This window comes from Setaria viridis, chromosome 3 (genome assembly GCF_005286985.2).
Source record: "Setaria viridis chromosome 3, Setaria_viridis_v4.0, whole genome shotgun sequence".
NCBI classification, from domain to species: Eukaryota; Viridiplantae; Streptophyta; class Magnoliopsida; order Poales; family Poaceae; genus Setaria; species Setaria viridis.
In genome coordinates, this window is record NC_048265.2 from 3,824,870 (window position 1) to 3,845,793 (window position 20,924).

The 20,924-nt window shown below is 44.1% G+C and overlaps 2 protein-coding genes, 1 non-coding gene and 1 pseudogene across 3 annotated transcripts; 1 reads left to right on the plus strand and 3 right to left on the minus strand.

Annotated features, from left to right (window-relative positions):
* The first annotated feature begins 337 nt into the window (after nucleotides 1–337).
* On the plus strand, nucleotides 338–8,521 carry LOC117849547 (serine/threonine-protein phosphatase BSL1 homolog). The gene is made up of 21 exons (XM_034731120.2): nucleotides 338–752; nucleotides 853–913; nucleotides 1,240–1,318; nucleotides 1,396–1,475; nucleotides 1,588–1,682; nucleotides 2,175–2,274; nucleotides 2,845–2,914; nucleotides 3,584–3,685; nucleotides 3,909–3,990; nucleotides 4,068–4,235; nucleotides 4,772–4,931; nucleotides 5,037–5,262; nucleotides 5,570–5,740; nucleotides 5,811–6,049; nucleotides 6,373–6,457; nucleotides 6,544–6,642; nucleotides 6,720–6,919; nucleotides 7,001–7,076; nucleotides 7,248–7,383; nucleotides 7,452–7,588; nucleotides 7,849–8,521. Exons 1-21 carry the CDS (start codon nucleotides 539–541, stop codon nucleotides 7,930–7,932), a joined length of 2,664 nt encoding a protein of 887 aa, XP_034587011.1. The 5' UTR covers nucleotides 338–538; the 3' UTR covers nucleotides 7,933–8,521.
* Nucleotides 8,522–9,582: 1,061 nt separating this feature from the next.
* TRNAN-GUU (transfer RNA asparagine (anticodon GUU)) lies at nucleotides 9,583–9,656 on the minus strand. Its single transcript has one exon. It is a non-coding gene; the product is annotated as a tRNA-Asn (tRNA).
* A 144-nt stretch (nucleotides 9,657–9,800) lies between these two features.
* LOC117848214 (FBD-associated F-box protein At1g66320-like) lies at nucleotides 9,801–13,418 on the minus strand (annotated as a pseudogene).
* Nucleotides 13,419–15,517: 2,099 nt separating this feature from the next.
* Nucleotides 15,518–20,721, minus strand: LOC117848211 (general transcription and DNA repair factor IIH helicase subunit XPD). The gene is made up of 11 exons (XM_034729541.2): nucleotides 19,753–20,721; nucleotides 19,525–19,607; nucleotides 19,027–19,430; nucleotides 18,749–18,942; nucleotides 18,337–18,517; nucleotides 17,568–17,692; nucleotides 17,307–17,396; nucleotides 17,017–17,095; nucleotides 16,831–16,907; nucleotides 16,133–16,241; nucleotides 15,518–15,795 (listed from the first exon to the last, which is right to left on the minus strand). The coding sequence occupies exons 1-11, from the start codon at nucleotides 20,574–20,576 to the stop codon at nucleotides 15,685–15,687; spliced, it is 2,277 nt and encodes a 758-aa protein (XP_034585432.1). The 5' UTR covers nucleotides 20,577–20,721; the 3' UTR covers nucleotides 15,518–15,684.
* Nucleotides 20,722–20,924: the final 203 nt, after the last annotated feature.

Here is a 20,924-nt window from a genome sequence, read left to right on the forward strand (position 1 = left end):
TGAAATGAAAGAACTTAAAAAAACCCCGAGCCTCTTCTGGAAGTTCGGAACTGCACCTATCAAAGCCGGCAGCTAGTGAAGACGGCCCAGCGGGGGGCCCACACCCCAGTTCCCACACGGCGGCGGCCGCGCCCGCCATTTACTCCGCTCCGACGTACCCCTCCCCCACCTCCTGAGCTGTCGATGACAGCAACCCCATTGACTCCCGACAGCCACAGCAGCGCATACCCGCGCGCCCCCGACACTCGGGCCCCACCATTCTAACCACGTCTGACCGCCACCTGGGCCCCGCTGGCATTCCCCACCCTACTCTGCCTTGTCCCCCCGCGCGGCCGTCGTCTCTCCCCCGTCCAATTCCGAATTCCACTGCGCTCTGCGCTGGCCCCCCTCTCCCTCTTTCTCCTCCCTGCTCGCTCTCCCTCGGATCCCACGCGGCTGCTGCGGCGGCGGCGGTGGCGGAGGCTGAGGCTGAGGCTTCGGGGTTTAGCGCGGGGAGGAGCTAGGGTTTTTGTGGGAGGAGGAGGAGGAGAAGGAGCGGATGGGGACGGCGGGGAAGAACGCGTGGGTGGTGCCGGCGCCGGCGTACAGGGAGGTGGAGGGGTGGGAGGGCGTGGGGGAGGACGCCCCGGGCTTCAGGTGCGGCCACTCGCTCACCGCCGTCGCGCCCACCAAGGGCCACGGCCCGCGGCTCATCCTCTTCGGCGGCGCCACCGCCATCGAGGCCGGCGCGTCCTCTGGCCTCCCCGGCATCAGTTCGGTGCTCCCTTCCTCGCATCAGCTAAGCTTTGAGTTCCGAATTCTGGTTGTGCTGGTCCTGTGCGTGTGATCTGACGGCGGCGTTGTTAACTGAAGGACTCGCGGGGGTGACGAACTCGGTGCATTCGTACGATGTGGAGAAGCGGAGGTGGACGAGGTATGCTGCTTGCTTCCTAGAAGGTGGAAATTTAGCTCAATTTCGAGTTCTACTTCTAGTTCGGAGCTTCCTGGAGGACAGACAGAAATGTATTAGTTATTGGGTTAAGTACAGTGAAATCTCTATGTTATTTTTCAATCCTGCGCGCGATTGCATAGAATTGTATGGTTTGCATCCATGTTTGGTGCTCATTATTGCTTGGTTGTATAGAATGCAGCCCTACTCTTAACTACCAGCATGCTGTTCCTTTGCTTGGTATAATTTTCTTTTTTGTGAAATGGACGAAATGGATTCTAATACTTGGGTTAAATTCTACATTTCTGCAGGTTACATCCCGCTGGAGAACCTCCATCACCAAGGGCCGCGCATTCTGCAGCCGCTGTGGGCACCATGGTTGTTTTCCAGGTAGTAGGAACTTGGGATCTTTGAATTCCGTTTTGGCGCCAACTTAGTTCAGCCGTGACTGATGCGTGTTGGTATAGGGTGGGATTGGACCAGCAGGGCACTCCACGGATGATCTCTATGTCCTTGACCTCACAAACGACAAGTTTAAATGGCACAGGTTAGGTTAAAGCCAAATATACTATTTTTTTTGTTTTCTTTCTATGTGCTTTCCTTTTTTGCTTGTTTGTCGGATTGCGGTCTAATGTTTCCATTTCTGGCACGCGATGCAGGGTTGTTGTTCAGGGGGCTGGGCCTGGTCCTCGCTATGGCCATTGCATGGATTTGGTAGCTCAGCGTTATCTTGTCACCGTTTCAGGAAATGATGGTTAGCCCCTTAACTGTATTTCTGCAATGATCGCTACGTGTCACCCTTAATGTTTTCTTAACTGTATTTGCTGGTCAGTTACTGCTCTCCAGAGTATGTGAATACATGCATGATTTTCCCAATATAACGACAGTTTTGAACAAAATTGCACTGAGAATATAAAATCAGCTACGGAAATTTCACTAGCGCATGATTAGTTTCGAAAAAAAAAATCAAGAAGCATTAAGTAATGTGTTTTTAGAAGAAGGCCCTTCTTAAAAAAATAGATACATGACGTTTCTATATTATGGTCGCCAGTAATAAAACTATGATTTACTTGCTAACCATGATTATAACTCAGCCTAGCGGTGTTACTTTGTTATCTATTTTAGTTATCATGTAGCCTGAAATCTTGAACCATTCTAAAATGCTTATTTCTTGCTTCTTATTATAAGTTCTAGAGGTCAGTGGTTATTTATATAATTTTCTGAACCTATGCTCCATCTTGTGTAGGAAAGCGGGTCTTATCAGATGCTTGGGCTTTGGATACTGCACAGAAACCATATAGGTGGCAGAAACTTAACCCTGAGGGCGATAGACCTTCAGCAAGAATGTAAGTTGATCCATGTACTTCAGGGAGATGGATGATGAACTCCATGTTTTTTGTTATGCATATTATCTTCTTTGAATTCTTCTTAGAATGTTTGTTGGCATTTTGCCACATCTTCCGTGTCTATCCATCCACAATATTAAATGATTGGCAGAATTAGATTGTACTGGACGAGTTATTGCAGATTTTATACTTTAATTTGTGCAAACTTCTCTACCTGCAAACCCTACCATTTGGAGATTGTTGAATATTTTTATACTTACTTATAACTTTATAGATGAACCCTCTCTAAGGAAAAAAGGGAAGGAAAGAAAATTGTATTGGTGGGCCAGTGCGATACTTATTTCATTCTAAAAGAATTATATGGTACTTATTGAGGAAATTCACATCTGCACTAAATAATTGCCATGGAGCATATGCTCGGTGCAATAGATGATTGTTATATGCTGTAAATGTGACATTAGGCTGACACTTAGTGTCTATTGCTCTTTTAGGCATTGTGTCTGCTTTGAATTTTGAATGCTTGTTTAAGTATGCAACGTCTTACTTTTAGCTGCTTTTAAACCACTACAGGTATGCTACTGCCAGTTCACGTTCTGATGGCATGCTTTTACTTTGTGGTGGAAGGGATGCTTCTGGAACAGTATGCTCCTTGTTTTTTTACTGTTTCTGCAAGATTGTGTTATTTTGGCTATTTTATTTGTTATGATGCTAACTGTCAACATTTCCCCAGCTCAGCGAACCTGAGAAGTTTATATGTTTAGATAGTAAAAATGAAGATCCCCAATAAAGGCTTATGCAATGCTTTCATATAATGGAAAAAATTATCCCTTCACTACTTTTCCTGCATATTTTCAAATTACCTGAGTAGTAAAGTCTTCTGTTGTAATGGTCTATCTTTGGATTCTGGATGAGAAAGCACTTGGAAATTAAATGCAAAATTTGCTCAGTTACATGTCAAAGAATTGAAATTAGAGAAATACCATTGCAAGGCAGTTCAATGGGTAAATGACATTGCAATCACTGCTCTTTTAATGGAAATAATAGTGGGTAAAACAATGGTTTTGCTCTCCTTTTCGTGGAATTTAGCCCACAGTGTATTTTGTAGTGCATGATGGTATTTTAGGTGTAGCTCCTGCTGTCCAAATGGGATGCCATAGCACATCAATGCAGTGGATTCCACGCTAGGATTGAAAAGGCTTTATCTTGTTAATCAAATTAGTTACTTCCTTCAATATTTGTTCAGTTCTTTTTTAAAAAAAGAAATATATCTGTTGAGATTTATTTGATGATAATTGCAATGCATTTGCAGCCACTTTCTGATGCTTATGGACTACTAATGCATACCAATGGCCAGTGGGAGTGGACTCTAGCTCCAGGGGTATCTCCATCTCCAAGATATCAGCATGCAGCTGTAAGTTAGACATCATGTGTGCAAGCTTTTTCGTTAAAAAAAAAGGGTGCAAGCTCAATTACTTGTTTTATATATGACAAATCCATGTCCAGCTGATTTGCACAATTTCTCCTGATAAACATCTCAAAAGTGTATTTATTTGTTCTTGATGATGCTCCTTCTTGCTCCACTTAACTCTGGCATGTTAGTTTGCTTTACTTCTCCTGATGATCTTAAACTTTAGGTTTTTGTTGGTGCTCGGTTGCATGTTACTGGAGGTGTCCTTAGAGGAGGAAGGGCCATCGAAGGAGAGGGCGCAATAGCAGGTGAGCTTACTCTTTTGCTCCTTCTACCTCCAGATATCTGTTTATCTCTTGGTCTGACTAAACCACACTTTCTGAAGTCCTCGACACTGCTGCTGGAGTTTGGTTGGATAGAAATGGCATTGTGACCTCCCGCACTTTAAAATCATCTAATGAGCATGATGCTTCTTCGGATCTACTTCGTCGCTGTCGTCATGCAGCTGCCTCTGTCGGTTCTCAGATATACATTTATGGTGGACTGAGGGGAGGTAACTTGCAATGGATTCATCTGAAACTCAGAAAAACTTTTTTCTCTTGACATCATATCAATTCTGTCTGATCTGTAGTTTCCTTTTGTTATCAGTAGATGGCATTGGCGTGCTGATGTTTGTTTTTGGATGGAATGGCTTGTCACTTAGTTGTGTTTAGTGATTTAGTATAGCCAGCCAACAAGTATTTACATAATTAGATTCATAGCTGTATAGTTTTCAAAAAATTAGATTCATAGCGTGGTAGATTCTTACTGCAACTGCCAGATTTCATTTAAATTACTGCAGCATTACTGTAGCAATTTTCTGAATCTCTTATATCAGGTAACCATAGGACCTCCTATGTTTAACAAGCCACTGGTATTTTATTAGCAAATGGTTGAGCAGATGAGTAACTGATCTGCTTCTTGTTTCAATTAATTGTGCTGTTAGGTTTCAGTGTCCAGGTCTAGGTCATCCTTAATGCAACTTTTGGTGTGATTGCCAATTTACCATCAACTGTGCCACTGAAATCTAATGACATTATTTTCCGACAGATATCCTCCTCGATGATTTCCTTGTTGCTGAGAATGCACCTTTCCAGTCAGAAATTACATCATCTATGTACAGTGCTGATAGAGTCCCGAGGGGGGAAACTCAAAATAGAAATCATAATTATTATTCGGATTCACCTGCCCAGCAATCTTCAAATAACAGGCAAGACGCAGCTTCTGGTTTTAGGTTTCTAACTCACATCTTGGTGCCTGTAGAGTTTTGTGCTTTTGACTTTGTGAAAGTTAAATGAGTTCACACCATTTTCAGCACGGACAAAAAGTCAATTGACATGTTGATAGAGGCCTCAACTGCGGAAGCTGAAGCTGTAAGCGCTGTATGGCGAGCTGCTAAGGAAGCATCCGCAGCATCTTCAGAAGACAGTCTTTCAGAGGGAATAGGGTCTGAGTCCCCACTGAGTGAGACTTCTCCAATGCCTGAAGATTTTGATGATGGGGGCTCCCTAGAGCCAGATGTGAAACTGCATTCTAGAGCAGTATGTATTCTGATGAAAATTCTTTCCATAACTTTGTCAATACTCAATACAATTTCTTCAAGTAGAATAGCTAATTACCCAATTAGAAACTAATGGAATCTAATATAATAGTAATGTGGCCTCTGCTATTTTCTAGGCTTTAAAACTATATTTGAATGAGATTTCATGGTTGACTGTTAGATTAGATCTAAAGGATTCTGTACGATTTCCTTGCAAATGCCGCTGTTTTCTTCATCCAAGTTTTATGCTTTCTCAATTTTGATCAATACAATTTGGTGACCCTGTACTTCTGATATTTGTTTTGAAGGTTGTAGTTGCTAAAGAAGCAGTAGGAGACTTAGGATGCTTGGTCAGACAGCTTTCGCTCGATCAATTTGAGAACGAAAGCAGACGAATGCACCCTTCAAGTAATGATCAATCTTATCCAGGCAGGAGAGCATTAAACAGACAACGATCGCCACAAGGTTTGCATAAGAAGGTATGTACTGATTTTGATTTCTCTCAAGTTTGTGGCAAGAGCTATGTGTTCTTATTCTCTTTTGTTGCAGATTATTTCGTTCTTACTTAAGCCAAGGAATTGGAGAGCTCCTGCTGATAGAACCTTCTTCCTTGACTCTTACGAAGTTGGCGAGCTATGCTATGCTGCTGAGCAGATTTTTATGCAAGAACCAACTGTTTTACAATTAAAAGCACCAATTAAAGTATTTGGTGATCTTCATGGGCAGTTTGGAGACCTAATGCGCCTTTTTGATGAATATGGTTTCCCGTCAACTGCTGGTGACATAACGTAAGTAGCCCCTGAAGTGAATATCACATTTAACACTAGTGAACTTTGTTTTTTCTGTGCACTATATTTGTTTTTGTATTGTACATTGTGGGCTTGTGGCCGTATCCGCTAATAATATCACTGTTATTGATGCCTTGTGTATTTACATTTACCCTTTCCCTTTCTTTTCCCTTTTTGTTGGTGGCTCATGTTGGGTTTCCACTTTAGCCTACCCTAAGTCCCTAACTTCCTTGGGACTGAAAGGCTTTGTTGTTGTTGTATATTGTGGCTGTGTTCTGCCATGTAACTTGTCCTTTTTTTATGTAACAAATTTGCTTTTTTAGGTACATTGATTATCTCTTCTTGGGAGACTATGTTGACCGAGGCCAGCACAGCTTGGAAACAATAACTTTGCTTCTTGCTCTTAAAGTTAGTACTAATTCCTGAAATGTCTTTGCCGTTGCTGCAGCCATTATGTATAAAATTTAGTTCTGATCTTTTGAGAAACATTGCAGATTGAGTACCCAGAAAATGTGCACTTGATCAGGGGAAATCATGAAGCTGCTGACATCAATGCTCTTTTTGGCTTCCGCCTTGAATGCATCGAGAGAATGGTAGGCATAACAGTGCTACGTGTATTTGTTTGAATGAAAATATTGGCTGCATTAGTTGAATGACCCCTTTGATGCAGGGTGAAAGTGACGGGATATGGGCTTGGACAAGATTCAATCAACTGTTCAATTACCTCCCACTTGCTGCCATGATAGAAAAGAAAATAATTTGCATGCATGGTGGCATTGGAAGGTCAATAAACACCGTGGAGCAAATTGAGAAACTCGAAAGGCCTATCACAATGGATGTTGGGTCCATTATTCTCATGGACCTCCTATGGTACTTGGTGGCCCTTTTTATGATCTTCTTCATGTTCATCTATAGCATGATTATGAACATTTTTTTCTTGTATAAATGCAGGTCTGATCCTACAGAGAATGATAGCGTTGAGGGTTTGAGACCAAATGCACGAGGACCTGGCTTAGTGACATTTGGGGTAACCTTATGATTATTCTGTTGCTGTGAATTCCAGATATTTTCTCTTTCTTATTTACTTTATCAAGTGCTTAGCATTCCAGATTAAATATTGTGTTGGCTCTTCTTTTCTAAACAATCAATCTTATTGCTGGTCCTGTTGATCAAACTTGTTTCCTGTTAAAATATGCAGCCTGATCGAGTAACAGAATTCTGTAAGAGAAACAAATTGCAATTGATCATAAGAGCCCATGAGTGTGTTATGGATGGGTTTGAGCGTTTTGCTCATGGTCAATTGATCACTTTGTTTTCAGCAACTAATTACTGTGGTATGTATCTTGCACCTTGCTCCGTTTTAAAAATATGTATCTTTTTTCTGAGATCTTTCCTACAACAGGTACTGCGAACAATGCTGGGGCCATACTTGTGGTTGGCAGGGGCTTAGTTGTTGTACCGAAGCTAATTCATCCACTTCCACCACCTGTTAATTCACCTGAGTCCTCCCCTGAACGTGGGGATGCCACATGGATGCAGGTCAGGATTAATCCATTTCTCCTTTACTTCTTTTTTTAGGGAATATATGATTACCAGTAAGAATATTTTTTCCAACAACACTAGGCTCAAAGTTGATAGAAATTATTGATTGCATGCGGTTTTTTTAAAAAGATATGTATCTCTCTCCATTCCTGTTCTGGCACAGTATAAATCGTCACGAGCTATTCTTTTCTTCTGCTGTGGGTTGGGTCTAACAATAGGTTGACTTACAATGGACTTGGAATTCTGTTTATTTGTAGGAACTTAACATTCAGCGGCCACCTACTCCAACCAGAGGGCGGCCACAAGCTGCCGGTGACAGGAATTCTCTTGCTTACATATGATACATGACAGAGCCACCTCAAGCTTCTGGATCTGTTGTTTGTAATCAGAAATTTGTTGGCAGTTTCAAGGTACATATGGTATACCCCAGAAGAACAATCAACCAACAGGACATCATGGATACAATTGTGAAAAGTTCCCTGGTGATCCATAGTGATGCATCGGTGTTAGCTGTAGTTGATGTGGTACAATGATTTGATCTCCTCATTGGGAAGCTACATAATAATAGTTCAGATCGCTATATGCTTCCCAACCTGATTCGGCCTCTCTGTAGTTCATTGTTTGGAGGGGAAGAATGCGACAGTGATACGAAGGAGAATAATCAAAGTCTGATGTAGTTTGCCGTAATAGCTCACCTGTAATTGTAGTGCACATAGCTAAGAAGGCTTTTTTCCATGTGTTTGTATACCATGCCTCCAGTGTGGAGGCGCAGTTTAAACACAATAGCTATACAACTTATCAGATTCTGAGTTTAGATTGGCCTTAGATTTGAGGCTTTTCATCTGCTCTTTGTGGAGCGTGAATGTTTGTAAGTTAATGATTGAATTTATGTAGGTGTCTGTGCAATAAACTAATTAAGTTATGATCAAATTCAGCGACTCTGATTTCGCCTTTTTACACGGTGTGGGAGTGCGAGTGCATGTTGTTGACGGACTTGATTTCCTATCAAAGACCCAAGCAAACAAAAGGTGAACATTATTGTCTGCAAACCTCATCTCAAAGCGTTCATGTAAAAAAGGAATAAAGAAAAAATGTTCATGGAAAAAGAAACAAGGAGAGAAAAAATGTTTATACACAAGAAAAGAGTTCTGTTGGGGAAGAGGACTTCGCGCAGTACCCCCCCTCCCTCATTTTGAGATTTTGCTATGGGCTAACATAATTGGTTCACAGAGAGGTGTTGTGATTTATCGTGTGCAGGAACAAAGAGACGGTGCGGAGGAATGACTTCGCCTACTCCATGTCCGACCGAGGCAATGAAAGGACTTCGGACTTGAGAAGGACGTGCGAGCCGGGGTGGAGCAAAGGTAGCGAAGTTGTCGGCTGGCGGCGGAGACTTGGGAGGATGCTCGTGCTTTCGACATCCAGTGAAGTGGCGATGACGTCTTTGACACGTTAGTCCACACAAACCCACCTGTAAAATGATGAGTTGTAAAAAGTGTGGTAAAAGTGGCGTAATGTTACCGTAATACACCCAAATATGCTTCGTATAAAGTGATAAGGAGAGTGAAGAGTTGTAAAGTATAAAGATTACGTCCTTATAAAATAGGATCAAGAGGAATGTAAAAGGACACGTTCTGGACGGAGGGAGAGTTCTTTCTGGCTCTTCTGAAGTTATTCTTAGTTTCTTGTCTTTCTTGTTGTCTCCATTTGGAAACTCGTTGGCCTCTCTTCGGGGACGGTTTCTACCCAACAAGTCCATTAAAAAAAATGTTCAGGAAAGAAGAAACAAGGAGTTCATATTAAAAAAAAGTTTCAAAAGGGAAAACATGGAAAAATAAATAAAAAAGTTTCTAAAGGGAAAACATGAAAAATAAATAAACAATAAAGTTTCAAAAGGGAAACCATGAAAATAAATAAATAAATAAAGTTTCAAAAGGGAAAACATGAAAATAAATAAAGTTTTCAAAAGGGAAAACATGAAAAAATTAAATCGCTAGAAGGAGGGCTCGAACCTCCGACCTTGTGGTTAACAGCCACACGCTCTGGCCAACTGAGCTATTCCAGCTTTTGTGTCATATCTTGTGCACGCAATTTAATATTTAATAAAAGATCGATGTAATGGCGGCCAATTTGCTGGCAGTGATACCGTGGAAGATGCGGCAAAAGGAACAGAACAGGAGCGATATCAAGTTGCCAATCCTGGAACTAGTGAACCAAGGCGAATAGATGTCGACCCGGCCTCTGTTACAAGAAGGTTGTAAGAAACAACATAGCACGGAAAACCAGTTAACCAGGTCTAGCTAGACTACTGAGACAGCAAACTACTGGCTCTGAAGTTGTTCCTACGAGGGCTCTGAACCTTGGTAGCGTTGACGCTTCCCTCATGGAGCTCAACCTTGCATTTCTTAGTATATTAGGCATAGCAGATCCATCTTCACTCCAAACCTTCTACTCCTCAAAATGAAGACTGTATGAATCTGAAAGGCACAAAATACATAGCAAGCGTGTTGTCTGAGAGATGAGAAAACTTGGCAAGAATACTTTACATACCAGACTAGACTTTAGCACAAAAGAATATCTAATCATTCCAAAGCTGGACAGGTGTTCAACCAAAATAGAGCTACAATAGAAACTTCAATTTTAATTTAGTCCATTAAAGTATATGACGTTCCAGCATCAGCACTCTCTTTGACAGATAACCCCAGCCTTTTAAATGAATTTGTTAGCACAAACTCATAAAACTAATATACTTGCAAATGATGGTACCATTCCTACATGACTAATCTAAATATTCTTTAATACATAGATGGTGAAAGCAAGAAGTTTGATTCTTATGTAATATATCTATGAATGGTGGAAGTATTAATTAGTTTTCTAGAAATGGCATCCAACCATTTCCACTACAAACATCCTTCGCATGAACATCAGCTACTTGTTTATTTATGAAAATCAGATGGCCCCTAAAATAATGTATAATGCAAGCCAATGATGTGGACACGTGTATCAACAAGTAAACCAAAGAAGCCAAATAAAGCGAAATAGGATATATCAGTATGGGAAGTTGCATGCTTGCAAATTGAGTGGCTAGTTTTGTATTCAACCATTGGAAAGAAAAAAAAAAGAAAACCAAATGACTGAACATGTGACACTACCAGCTAGCCTTCTAAGCCGGTGGGGCGGTGACGGAAAAATGTCATTAGTAGTTGTGGCATCAAGGGAAAACAGTAGTTCCCAATGCCAAAGGACTAATTAAGATCTAAGAAGAATTCACGGCAGACACTTATACACTAGCCCCCAATGGACAGAGGAATAGGATTCATGAATAAATGAAGCAATGATAGCATACTGCTGCATGTGTAACAACATGTCTACGAGGGCATTTTATTACTTATATCAAGAGACATTTTGTACATAATGCAAACAATTTATTCAATTTGAAAGTACGACATTCACCCACCAGAGGGTTTCGTTTCTCCCCAACTGGCCCAGCATTCACTGTTTTTCTAGTGAAATCAGGGTTTTCTTTCTACCTTACTTTCTTTCCCACATGTCAAAGCAACTTCCAGAAGTATAGAAAAATTGAATAATGGCATTAGAGCTTACGTATGTTAAGTTTACTCAGGAACTCTAAAACATTTTGGATTTTCTGATCAAGCACTTCACATTTGATTTCCACTATCTTAAGGTGTTCAGATATTGCAGTTGACCTCTTTGCTGGATCAGGGCTTCCTTTTATCTGCACTTTACTTTTAGATCCCTGCCAAAAATAAAAACATTTTGCTAAGATCAGATCGTGCACAATAATTCTAGATGCAGCAGTTGCATATTCATAATGTATACCTCACAGAACAGTTGAAGAGTGAGCTTCTCTGACACCAGCGAATGTTCAAGGATACATGCCAGTGCACTTAAGTCACCAGGCACACACCAATATTCATTTAGTAGCAAAGTCTTCAAGTTGCTAAATATGGGGCACCATATCAAGTCCCTTCTGAAAATAATCTAAACACATTGCAAAATAAACAATAACAGAACCTCAAAGAACATGATAACATTATGCAAAAATGAGGAACGTGAACGCTTAAGTTATAAGCATATACCATTTCAATGTTAGCTGACAGCACCAATTTCTTAGCTTGTGATAAACTTTGTAGAAGCACACAATTGTTCGTGTCATCATCTACGCCGCAACAACCATCACATTCCTCAAAATGACAATTCCCAGAGTAACCACCACCTTCGCAATCGCGAGTCATGATTGGACTTGATATCACCAACTGCCTCCACTAAGGACGGCATTCTCTCAAGAACAGGAGCCCTGCCCGTAATGCATTCCATGTGCAGCGAAATAAGGTTTGGGGAACGAATCTGAGTGCGAAAACTACAGGCCAAAACGGAGAAACCAATGATGCTCAGACTCTTCAGTGACTGGGACGAGATCCTGTTGACACTTTGCAGCCTGCAGTGGTCAATCTCAAGTTGTTCCAACACGGAGCAGCTAGAGAAGTCAAGGAAGTTGCCGTTGAGCTCTAGTATAAAGAGCACGAGCCTGGCCAAGTGCTGGGAGACGAGAGGTAAGCTGACCACCTCAAACCAGTGTAGAGTCCGGCTGAACCCGAGGAAGAGCACCCGGACGTGGCACATCACAGCACAACGGATCCAGCGGTTGATGTTGGGCTCGTCTTCGTTGTCGTAATCACAGAGGAGGAGCTCGCACGTCTCGAGTGGCGAGCCTCCTCGGGCTTGCAGCAGACTGCCCACGAACTCCATGAGCTTGTCCCCGCACGCTGCAGGCTCCTCAGCACTGCCGATGCGCAGGCCAGAGGCGGACTTCCAGAGGTGGCGACAGTGCCGGCCGAGGACGCACGTCCGCACGACGTCCTTCGCCGGCAGGAAGCCAAGGATGCGCCGGAGGGCGTCATCGGGAAGAGCACCGAGGCGGTCGGCGGGAGCGATCGACGGACCCGCAGCCGCCGCAAGAGCTTTCTTGCGCTGTCTCGTCAGAGGTGCCATCGATCCGATCCCTTCGTCAGAGCCCGTCCGTCGCTGCTGAGGCAAGTACCAATCATCGATCGAAACGCCGGATTCTGGCGCTCGGATTCTCATCGTGAACCGCCGCCCCGCCGGGTACTCCGATCTCCTCTGCCGTTGTGGTCCGAAGCCTGCGCGGCTCAGAGCAGAGGAGCGGAGCTCTCGTGGTAGAGCAGGGACTGAGCCAAGGATGGGGTCTTGCGCTTCCGGCTGGAGCGGAACCTAGGGCGGACGGTGGCGGCGGCGGCGGCGGCAGCCGTCGATGCCGGAGGCGGAGACGACCTGACCAGGGCGTTTTATGCAAATAAACATTTAGGTATTTACAAAAGGACCCCCAATTTGGATCGCGATTAATAATCACGATCCAGATCAGGGGGGTTTTATGAAAATAAACCAATCCCAAAATTTTCAAAAAGGTCCCTAGTTTGGATCGCGATCCAAATCAGGGGGTTTTACGAAAAATACTAATCCCAAATTTTACAAAAGGACTCCTGATTTGGATCGCGCTGCAAATACTTCCGGCGCCGGAGAAGCCGGCGAGTCCGCGCTGCCGGCGGCGAAGGATCGCGCAGTAGCCTCCAGACCCCAGTCGCCTATTCGCTGCCTCCGGCTCCCCTCGCGCTCCGCTCCCGGTCCCCGCTCCTTCTCGTGGTTCGGCCGCCGCGGCGGCATCTTGGTGGCTAGGCCAGTAGCAGTAGGCCTTCACCATGATTGCTGTTGCCCTGACCTGAGACCGTGTGCCGCACGATTTTCTTTTTAGCCGTGCTTCCTTTCCCTTTCTGCTTGCTTCAGCTTATTTAACCGACTTATCAGCCACCAAACAGTATTTTTCTCTCACAACAAATCAGCCGTTTCAACTTTTCAGCCGGCTTATAAGCTGAAGCGAACAGGCTTCAGTCTTCAATCCATGGTTGATTCAGTAACTTGGCTTCAGTCTTTCAGATGCCAACACTGCAAACGCCTTCACGTTGACGTTCAAAATGGTTTGGTACATGTGTCAGAGAAGGCTTCACCTGTGTATCCAACGCTGCACGACCATTGCTTACGACATGCAAATTTCAGTTCTTCAAGTCAGAAATTCAGCACCAGCTTCCGATTCTTGCCAAGCAATGGAGCAATGCGCTGGAGCTTGTCAGCAATGGAGGTCCTCAGATCCTCAGCGCCTGCGGCAATGACGCTTCCGATTCTCCTGCTGCCGTCGCTACTAAACACCACCGGCAGGTTTGTTCCTTGCCAATTGCAGGAATTGGAACTTCAAATTAGGTTGTCAAAACTGAGAGATCAGGCACTGTTTTTTTTCTCTTTACGGAGAAAACTGCGCGCAAATTTGGAATTCACAACCTTGCACACAAAAACGATCCAAGTTCTAACTCAAAAAATTTCCTCGCCTCACATCGGGGAAAGCTCTGTTTCGCCTCTCATGGCAGAACTAGCAGCCACCACTGCAGCTTCGGATCGCGCGATTCCAACGAGGAGAGAGCGATGTTCGCGTAGGCTGCCGTTTTGTAGGAGGCGACGAGGCCGCCATGCCCGGCCGAGTCAGCTGCGGCTTCGATGCCTGCGCGACTCAGAGGAGAGGAGTGGAGCTCTCGTGGCAGTCCAGGGCCTGAACCAAGGATGGGGCCTTGCGGTCCCGGCTGGAATGGGACCTAGGGCGGACAGCGGCGGCGGCGGCCGCCGGTGCCGGAGGCGGAGCCGACCGGACCAGGGCGTTTTATGTGAATGTACGTTCGGCTATGTTTCAAAAGGACCCCTGATTTGTGATTTGGATCGCGACTATTAATTGCGATCCAAACCAGGGGGTGTTCTGCAAATATTCCGGGCCGGCGCTGGGCAAGCCAACGAGCCCGCGCTGCCGCCGGCGACGTCCGCGATGGATCCCGCGCTATCCTCAGGATCCCCCCCGCGCTCCTCCGCGCGGTTCAGCCGCGGCAGCGGCATCTAGATGCCTTCCCCTTCCCCTGCAGTTCACCATGATTGCTGTTGCTACTGACTAATGAGATGCACTATCGCAGATTCGCAGTCCCGCAAGAAACGGCACTCATTTGGAGTGGTGTTCAGCAAGACAGCAAACAGCAATCCATATCTGCAATATAGCAAATGGCTGGATTGCTCCTGCTATCATACAAGGCACAGCAGCCTCCCTGAATTTTAACTTTCAAACAATGGCACATCCAAATTTCTCTGGTGCAATGGTTTGTCATGAAACATCACTCCTTTTGGAAAAAGGCTGGTCGGCCAAAAAACTGGCATACGAAATGGTTTGTCATTCATTCCAATTCAGATATCAAAGTTTCCACTTGTGCAAATACGCTTGTAAAAAAATCTAAAAAAGTTGCTGAAAACAGTGCGAGTTAGTTATCACCAGGGGGCAAATGTTGGAAAAGCTATCGTCTTGAAAATGCAGGGAGGCAATCTATTGTACCTTGCATGATACCAGGGGCAATTTGGTCACCTGCTATATTGAGAAGGTGCTTGAGAAAAACAGGAGAGGGAGAAACAGAGATGGACTGCTATTTTATGAATGCATTTGGTGCTTCAGTGCTGTCCTGTGAATTCATCGATTCGTAGTGCTGTTTTCTGAACACAATTAAAGCGAGTGCTGTTTTCTGAATCCCCCCAGAGACCGTGTGCCGCACCAGCCGTGCTCCTTTCACTTTTCTTTCTACCTGTATACCATCCAACGACTTTTTAATCCAATCTCAGATTTGCATTACATCTCTCAAAAGATTTGCCGACAAAAAGATTCTAAGCCACAAATTGCCGCTTGAATTCATCCCATCCACTCGTCCGACAGAAAATCGGCGGAATGGCGGCGTCTCGCACGGCCGAGTAACGCACAACCATCAGACACACGATCATTCTCTCTTGGTGTTGTTTGAATGACCAAATCCATGTGAACTCGAGTAACATTAATTAGTAGCATGCGCAGTGAGGTTTGAATCCACACTTCAATTAAGTTATCGACCGCAAAAGGAATTTTGGCTACAAAATTTTTGTACATCAGTGGCTTCAAGTGAGTTATCTACCACATATAGCCCTCTCAGCTCTCATCCGTAGTTTCACATCTCCATGGCGTCCTGCGCCATATTCTGCAGGTCCTCCTCAGTCAGGAGCGTCTTCTTGCCACCGCTCCCTGTCTTGTCGTATGGCTGCGCCATCCTCCGGAGGAACTGTCGCAGATCAAGTGTTAGAGCATCACTATTGACTGAAAACGAAAACTAACAAGCAACAGGCCAGGTTTTGTCAACCCTGGGGAAAACGAGATGCCAAGATGCTAACAAAATCCATATGAGAACCACTGAACCAGGGAAGCTGTTTTAGGGGAATTTCATGAGTAGGGTAGAAAGGAACCGAGTCATTTGTGCATGTGCAGCCTAGTTTCTGGAGTGCCATTGGCAACAACATATCTTTACAGGATAATTTGTTCTTTGAAACTTCTAAACCACAATTGCCCGATGATTCAAGCTTCAAACCACAAGTAATGGATACCAGAGATGCAAAACATACCTCTCGAGCTATATGCAGAGCCATATCAGTGCTCAGGTTTAGGTGAGCATCATGCAAGTGTGACAGTATCCACCCAGGCAACTTAGACCGTTTATCATGCCGACTGTACCTGTAAGTAAAAATACCATGGAATTTAGTAAATGTGAAATTCTGCATAAAACATTGTTATACCCATGTGTGATTTTTTTTTGAGGGCATACCCATGTGTGATTAATAACGCAGGGAAATGGGCAGAGCAAGTGTCATTATGTCTCATGGAAGTATAGATGCAATTTTGATGGACCTCAGGCCTAAAATAACTAAAATAAACTTATAAGACATGCACTTCCCGTAGGACACAAGTATTAAATCAACCAATGATTATTAAGTAATCTTTGTTTGCAGAAAAAACAATCAAATGCATACTTTTTAGTTGGAAACTCCAACTTCATGTATCATGTGCTTCCCAAGGATGCGACCTTGTGTTGACATTTTAATAAAGAATTTTGAACTAAAATGGCCCATTTACACTGGACCACTACATGTCCAAATGCAAGAAAATGGGAACCTGTTTTTAGCAACATGCAGATTAACAATATGGTGAGTATCTGATACAACAAGATTGCAGCCAGTTCATCAACATAAAACAACTACACACTTGGCTTTCTCCATGCTCAGCTAAGCTAAAATTCAATAAGTCAAGGCAGTAATTAAAGTACCTCTTGTCAGCAAATATCATCATTCCATAGTCAGCTTTAGAGCGAATCACGCGGCCAACACATTGGGCTGCTTGCCTCTGACATTCACAAGATTTCAAATTTTCCATAATTTTTGTTAGAAATATTAAAAAGAAAAAGGTGACGATCAAAAGGCACCCTTTGTCTTTACAAAAATAGTGCTATTACCAAAGCATCAAATGTCAGGAAGTCACCCTCCTTTATCTGAAAAGTTTCTCTTAGGTACTCCAACCTAGCAAGCAATATCCTGCAAACCATATACAGCCAGACAAAGGCGATCATTGTTTAATGATAAAAGTACCACAGATTGCAACATAGCGACAATGTTGATTTGCTATAGCTAATAGTTTGAAAGTGTTTACATGCATCTAAACCACTTATAGGGATGAAGTGATGGCAGCTTGGCACAAATATCAAGGGGTACAAAAGATTGAACTTAAAACATGAACAAAACTCACCTGCTGAGTGTGTACTGGAAAGGAACACCAAACATGATAACAAGTCTGCCATAGTGTCGGTCAAAATCAATACCTTCAGCAACTTTGCCCCTGCATTGGGTCAAGTTAAGCAAGAGTACATCTACAGATTAAAATGGTGATGGTAACATTTTTTTTATCTATGTTACATCTTATATTGTCATCATACTGATATTGAACATGAACACATAGCAAATTTTGAAGATAACTTTCTGATTGGAAAATAATATAGCGTGAACCGACCTGGCAACAGAGAAGAAAACAGCACCTCTTCCACAGTCGCACGCCTTTCTGTAGTTATCAAGAGCCAAAGTTGTCTCGACGACATCTGGGGTTTCGATGAATACTAATTTATATTGCATGATGTCCTGCGAAATTGTAACAGCAGGTTTGAGCTCTTGGGAGCCAATGCATATAAATCTTATCTGGGATGAAATAGAAAAATGCAAAACCATACTTGAGAAGAAAGGTGGTATGATCTAAGAAAAAATAAAGTAAAAAAAACTGAAGGATTTGGGATGCATTGAGTACGCCATGTGGAAGCTATACAATTTCATGCCATCCTTTATAAATTATAAAACAAATGATTACCGTATCTTTGTGCATAACAAAATTTAACACAAGTGGCTAATATATCTTTTAGATAACAAAGCTGCACATATGTTAAGATATTCTATGTCCAAAGTCTTCACACTTAAGCAACAATATACAGTTCCATATGCACATTGCTGGTGTAGTAAACAATTAGATGGTCACAGATCAATACTTCTAGGTCTTAATATGAACCCAGGTCTACGGATGACTCAACTCTTATATCAATACATAGTAGCATGGAAAATCCAGAACATGGTTTGGAAATATGACATCAGATACTTATAAACCCTTTCATATTTTACTATAATTGATGTTCTAGAGGAGCTGCGAGATAGTCAATTTATAAACTTGCTGAACTGCATATTTTATCTGAATTGCAGCAACTTTATGAAATAACAGTGTCAGGTGAAAAAATAACCTGCAGAATTCCCATTTCGTGCCAGCTGTTGACAATGCCATCCATATAAGAATAACTGACAAAAAAGCAAACTATGCCATCTGGAACAGCAGAAGCCATTTCCAGCAAGAGGCGGCCATAATTCCTCACCACACCAGGATCGCTACGCATATCAAACTTTGTACTCACAGGTAGCTGATCACTGAAAATTATGGAATGATTAAAGTTTACACAAAGTTTTAGTAAAATAAAATTTAGAAACAACTAAAATGGTCCTATAAGCCTAGCATAAGCGTCATAAGATTCTCAGGAATTGAAAGTAGCACTACCAAAATTAAGAATATGTTGAAAATACTAGCATTTAAACAATCAGACATGCTACATAACATTTTGACATATGAACTGCGAAGTTAAAAGTGGGACAAGTTCATACCTTCCTCGAGTCAAGACCATGGGACAAATACAATCCCTTGTCAAAGACATTGTGAAACTTCTGCTTATAACAGGATTAAAATTCAAGAGACGAGGATAAAGATCAATTGGGCTGAGAGTTCCAGAAGTGATCACAACTGTTTCAAAACGATCAAAAACAGGTCTTATTGCGAGTGAAGCATCATGGCAACTCAGCTGCAACACATAAAAGCTCATTAGCACATTAATGAAGCAGTGTGATTACAACGACATAATGATCACGAGGATTAGGAAGGGTACCTGAATCACAGGATCACGAATGTCAGGCATTCTTTCATCATATGGTTCTATTATTATGGAAAAGCCTCGTGTGTAAGTTCCAATCAATGTGGCAAAGTCACAGATGGTCTGAATGTGCATGAACTCATCTGTATCGGTTATCTCTAATGTCATCATTAGTGAGTGTAGCCGGTCATAACAAAACCTCAGCATTTTCTGGTCGATTCCAGCCGAGGAATGGATCGAAGCAACAAAGGCAATGGGCATTTCATTCTCAACATTTTCTGTTTCCAGCCGTCCATCAAGGAATCTCACAAGCCGCCGCAAGACAGCAAGAAAATGCTCAGCTCTCCTTATGTTTCCAGGAACAGCTTCCCTCAGAATGTCATCAGGCAAAGCCGGATTTGCAAGCCAAGCATCCGATACTTCATTACAAGAAGCATATTATTGTGAGCTGTCTGCGGAAGGTCATAACTGACAGTGCGTAATGCAGGAATAGTGAGAAAAAGGGATACTCACTTGGTAGATTTCCCCTCTGTGCTAGCCCATCCACAAGTCTGTTGTACTCAGCACGAAGCCTATTGGCATCGGTGGCCTTGAACCTTCCTACCAGATAGAGCAGTTAGCAAGCAAGCCTCAATTACCTATCACAGAGTTGGATACTTTTAAAGAGATGAAATGTATTGTTCAGTAATTACTACTGTACTAGTGACCGAACTGGAGCTTCTCCAACAATTGAGATAGTACCTGTCAATCTCTTGCGAGATACGCCGTAGATTCCGCTCAGCACCTTCCAGCGTCTGCTTGCGAATGCTGACGCTCAGCGCCTCGATGCAGACATTGTCGATGTTGTGAGCCTCATCGAACACGACCACACACTCCTTCTGCATCTCCCTTGACACAATGCTGGCCACCTTGGGGTCGAGCAGGTACTGGTAGCTGTACACCACAACATTGGCGTACTTGACCATCTGCCTGGCGAGGAAGTAGGGGCAGACCCGCCGCTGCCTCCCGAGCGCGCGGAGGTCAGCGAGGGTGTACACCCCGGGCGGCATGAGGGATGCGAGGTCCCCGGCGGCGGCGGCGCGGTCGAACGTCTCGTAGAACTCGCACAGCGGCGTGGACTCCGGGTCGGAGGCGGCCTTCTCGCGGACCCAGGAGGCCGTGAGGCGGCGGCACGCGGTGTCGACGGAGTCCCGGGCCGCGGCGGCGGACGCCTGCGGGTGGACGCAGAGGTTCTTGCGGGAGGAGAGGCCGAGCGCGAGGAGGGAGCGGGAGGCGGCGGGGGGCAGGTGGGCGAAGAGGAGGCGGAGCTCGGCGAGGGTCTTCTCCATCTCGTGCACGGTGCGCGTGCAGTAGATGAGGCGGAGCGGGCGGGACGGGTTGGCGAGGGAGTAGGAGGTGATGAGGGAGATCAGCGCCGCCGTCTTGCCGGTGCCCGTGGGCATCTCGAGCAGCGCGTGCCCGCGCGCGTCGAGGGCGCGCTTGAGCTCCCCCATGTACGCGTGCTGCTCTGGGTAGATCGCCGCGTACGGGAAGTGAACCGGCATGCCATCCAGGTCGAACCGCATCGTGGCGGCGAGGAGAGGGCCGCGCGCGTGGGCAGCAGGGATTGGGAGGGTCGGTCTCGCCGGAGCGGTTGCCCTCGCCGCCGCCGCCGCGGGGAGGAGAGCACAGGAAGTGGAATGCCCGCGGGCCGGGTGGGAGAAGACGGGGACGAGTCGTTGGGGAAGAGGGAGGAGGTGGGCTTGGGCCGGGCCGGCTACAGCGGAGTCTCCTGCCCCTGGAATTAAAGTTTCGTCACTCTAAAAGGTTTAGATAGATATTTTGGTTTGTTTTATTTTCAAAAAATATTTCCGAAATTTTTTGTAGTTATTAGGCAAGTTAAGGATGGAATTTGTATTTCATAACAAATTATC

Bases quoted from the DNA above. Each gene is read 5' to 3' on its own strand.
- LOC117849547 (XM_034731120.2), top strand. From the start codon at position 539: ATGGGGACGGCGGGGAAGAACGCGTGGGTGGTGCCGGCGCCGGCGTAC. The intron at 1,683-2,174 runs GTTAGCCCCTTA...CATCTTGTGTAG, and splicing joins CACCGTTTCAGGAAATGATG to GAAAGCGGGTCTTATCAGAT. The intron at 4,932-5,036 runs GCAAGACGCAGC...CACCATTTTCAG, and splicing joins CAGCAATCTTCAAATAACAG to CACGGACAAAAAGTCAATTG.
- LOC117848211 (XM_034729541.2), bottom strand. From the start codon at position 20,576: ATGCGGTTCGACCTGGATGGCATGCCGGTTCACTTCCCGTACGCGGCG. The intron at 17,693-18,336 runs GTTATTTTTTCA...ACAATTTCGCAG, and splicing joins ACGAAATGGGAATTCTGCAG to GACATCATGCAATATAAATT. The intron at 16,908-17,016 runs GTAATAGCACTA...TGTGAATGTCAG, and splicing joins TCCTGACATTTGATGCTTTG to AGGCAAGCAGCCCAATGTGT.